We start from the raw sequence: 3338 nt of genomic DNA on the forward strand, positions 1-3338 counted from the left end.
GTAAAACCTTTCTTGTATATTAGTAGTTTGATTCTATATTATTTAAGACTTGCATAATTTAAAATTGTTATTTGAGACTTCTACGTACACAATCAAAAACAAGCCACCTAGGTAACCTGAACATGAGCTAAACTTCAACTCGAGCTAGCTCAACTCATAGCACGATCCCTGAGTTTGTACGTACTGACTCGAATGACTCATTGAACAGCCATAATTCTAGAAACCAAACCATAGTTAGACAAAAGTCCGGTCATTGTTACAAAACAACCAACCTTTTTAAGGTTAACACCTACATGATTCTGGAAACCAAAACCATAGCTAGGCAAATCGTCCGATCATTATTACCAAAAGGACAAACGTTAACACCTACTTGATTCACACAAGGCCAAACTATATACAAGCTAGCATGACCACCACTGCTTCCTTCTTCGTTACCGATGCTACCATGGTGCATCCACTTTTTTCTGGAACTCAGATTCGTACCTCTCAACTTTCTCTTTCAAACCATCCACCACCCCACCAATCTTTCTATTACTTTCATATAATTCCACCAACCTCGCCTCCAAAATCTTGATCTCATTAGCATTCCGATTTTGTTCCTCTTTCGCCTCCACGTATCTTTTTGCATCTTCAGACTCAAATGCAAGGTTTGTGAGTGCGCGTATCCTATCACGTAAAAACCGAACTTTCATTCCTATAAGTTCAAACGATTCCAGGGAACTATCCCATGCATCGAATTCTTCCTTCATTGTGGTGAGTTTGCAGTTTCTTAACATATTTGCAATGTTTACGGTTTCACCAATCACACCCGCTACTAGCTTGTTGTACAAGCCTTCACGAACACCATCATGAAGAATTTCGTTTTTCCCAACGCAGAGATTGTAGTAACTCATACGGATTTCTTTTGAAAGCTCCAAGTCAATGCACTGTTTGTTGACTATGATGTGAAAGTCTTTGAAAGTTTTGACAACTTTTAGTGAAATATTCGGTTCGGGGAGACAGCCTTGAACTTGTGAGCTGACTGCAGACCTTTTGTACTTCCTTTTAACTTTGGTTAACGGAACAGGCCCCGAACTTGAATCCTTTCTTCCTCTTGATTTAGAATGTGTCTTAACTATGGCTGTGTAGACGGGTTAAAATGGATTGGGTCAAACCACCAACAACGCCATTTGTCCCACGTACACGTTAAGAAAAACAAGTGTAAAAATATGAGACAAAAGCGATATTGTTACGATAATAATAATATTTTTTTTTGAATAAAACAGTTTTGGAGGTTATCATCATCATCATCATCGTACTCAGTATATCCCACCAATAGCAAAGCTATGGTAGGGTCTGAGGAGGGTAAGATGTAGGCAGCCTTACCTCTACCCCATAGGGATAGAGAGGCTGCTTCCGGTTTGGTCGACTTTTGACAACTCATCTGGTTTGACCCATTTATATTTTAAGTTTCGTTTTTTCACTTTACTCGTTTGACCCGACAGACATCAAACATAAACCAAATCGATCCATTTACAAGCGACGGATAGAAACTGACACCTTTAGTTGCTTTGATGATATTTGAAAAACCTGGAGTTACGTGTTCCACAGGTGCATCCTGGCTTATAACCGTAACAGCATCATCAACTTCTTTTGCATCGTTGGAGTTGGCCCTAACAACATAAACCTACAAATTGAAACCGAGAGTAAGTATAATACATATAAATATTCAAATTATCCATACGTGGATCATGAACACAGAAAGTGTTCACCATAAAACCACACCCAATGCGTATTAAGGAGAAACCATACATAGTTGACGAACAAGATAACAACCTTAAATTTGGTGGATTCAACTAACTGGAAGATCAAAACATCTCCTTCACGCAACTTATGTTCAATTGCAAAGCTTCTCCACCCTCCACTAAGCCCAAACCTGTATGCAATGTATTTGACATTAGACTGCCCTCCATTTTCATCTTCGATTACCATCGAAGAGTCAACTTTTGGTAAATATGATCTGCAAAAAGGCAACGGAAGGCCCTGCAACCCAGGGTGTAAGTTGTCACATTTTGGTACATAAAGCCGATCTAAATACAAAACACTAAACTACCGAATTACCATCCAAAAACAACTAACAACATGTGATTTGAGCATTGATTTCATAAAGATAGGATACTCATTTCCAAGGGTCGCTTGAATCTCCCCTGCTCGAATCATAGTTTCCGAGGGTTGAACCGGAGCCTTAGAGCCCTTAGTTCCATTTTCTTTAACCAAACTGTATGTAAAACTAAATAAATATATACTTTATCAACTAAAGAGATAAAACTTAATTTCAAAGACAAACCGACCTCAAACTCGTTATCGAAGGATCAAGGTCCGCCTATAAACCAAAAAACAATCAATCAGTTATCATTTTGTTTTCTATAAAATGATTAACATCAACCAATACATTTCAATTTCATATTTGGGGGTTTATACTATTAATACATCACAATATGTATAACAAAATTCGAATTACAAACCTTATCTTTTGAAATCAAGCGTTGATGTTTCTTCTTCTTGGATTTAAAGGAAGCAAAGTCAAATCTGGTTGGCTTCAACCTTTTGAGTTTGCCCTAAAATCACAGCAGATCCAACCACCAATAACTCAAATTCTACTTGCAAACTAATAATATATAGAGAATATATACCGATAATGCAACCGTAGGTGTTAACGGAGCAGGAGGCGAGGTTTTAGACATCAAAAGCTGAGCCACAGTAGTCACATCGGGTACCGGTGATTTGGAGGGTATCCGTTCATAAGTGATTTGAAGATCAGGAGTTTGTTCATTGTTAATCGGAGCTGAATCCATTGTTCCACAGGAGATTGTACTAGCATTACGTGAAGAACACGAACACGAACACACAGTTGAACCTAACACACTTTATGATTTTTCGACATAATCAAGTACTTACTTACTTTTGTCCGAAAAATGTGGAAAAGGATTCGCAATTTTGGTAATATTTTCAATAAATAGATAAACAGTAAATAGTGAAAGAAATAAACATTTTTTTAACACGTTAGTGCAACCGGTTACGAGAGCCGAGGAAAGATTTATTATACGCATACAACTCACTTTATCAGAGTTTGAAATCTATAATAGTGATATTCTCCTTTGATGGAATCGAACCGTCTTATGTAATTCCTGTCAACATGTTTGGTTCGAACCCGTTATATCTCTTTGCATCACACTTAACCCAACTATCATTTGCCGAATAAGTTAGTGATCATTGACGACTATCACATATGTTATTTTTGTATATTATTAAGTCTGTTAATATATCTGTTGGTCTTTCAGAAAAGAAAAAAATTAGTT

At 37.2% G+C, this 3338-nt stretch overlaps 1 protein-coding gene across 1 annotated transcript; it reads right to left on the reverse strand.

Moving 5' to 3' along the window:
• Positions 1-440: 440 nt before the first annotated feature.
• LOC143635313 (B3 domain-containing protein Os01g0234100-like) lies at positions 441-2898 on the reverse strand. The gene is made up of 7 exons (XM_077103174.1): positions 2649-2898; positions 2505-2597; positions 2331-2362; positions 2101-2257; positions 1816-2022; positions 1570-1666; positions 441-1120 (listed from the first exon to the last, which is right to left on the reverse strand). Exons 1-7 carry the CDS (start codon positions 2832-2834, stop codon positions 441-443), a joined length of 1452 nt encoding a protein of 483 aa, XP_076959289.1. The 5' UTR covers positions 2835-2898.
• Between the last annotated feature and the right edge of the window lie 440 nt (positions 2899-3338).

This window comes from Bidens hawaiensis, unplaced genomic scaffold (genome assembly GCF_021521415.1).
Source record: "Bidens hawaiensis isolate Kalapana, Puna unplaced genomic scaffold, B.hawaiensis_p1.1 tig00007430_1, whole genome shotgun sequence".
NCBI lineage: Eukaryota > Viridiplantae > Streptophyta > Magnoliopsida > Asterales > Asteraceae > Bidens > Bidens hawaiensis.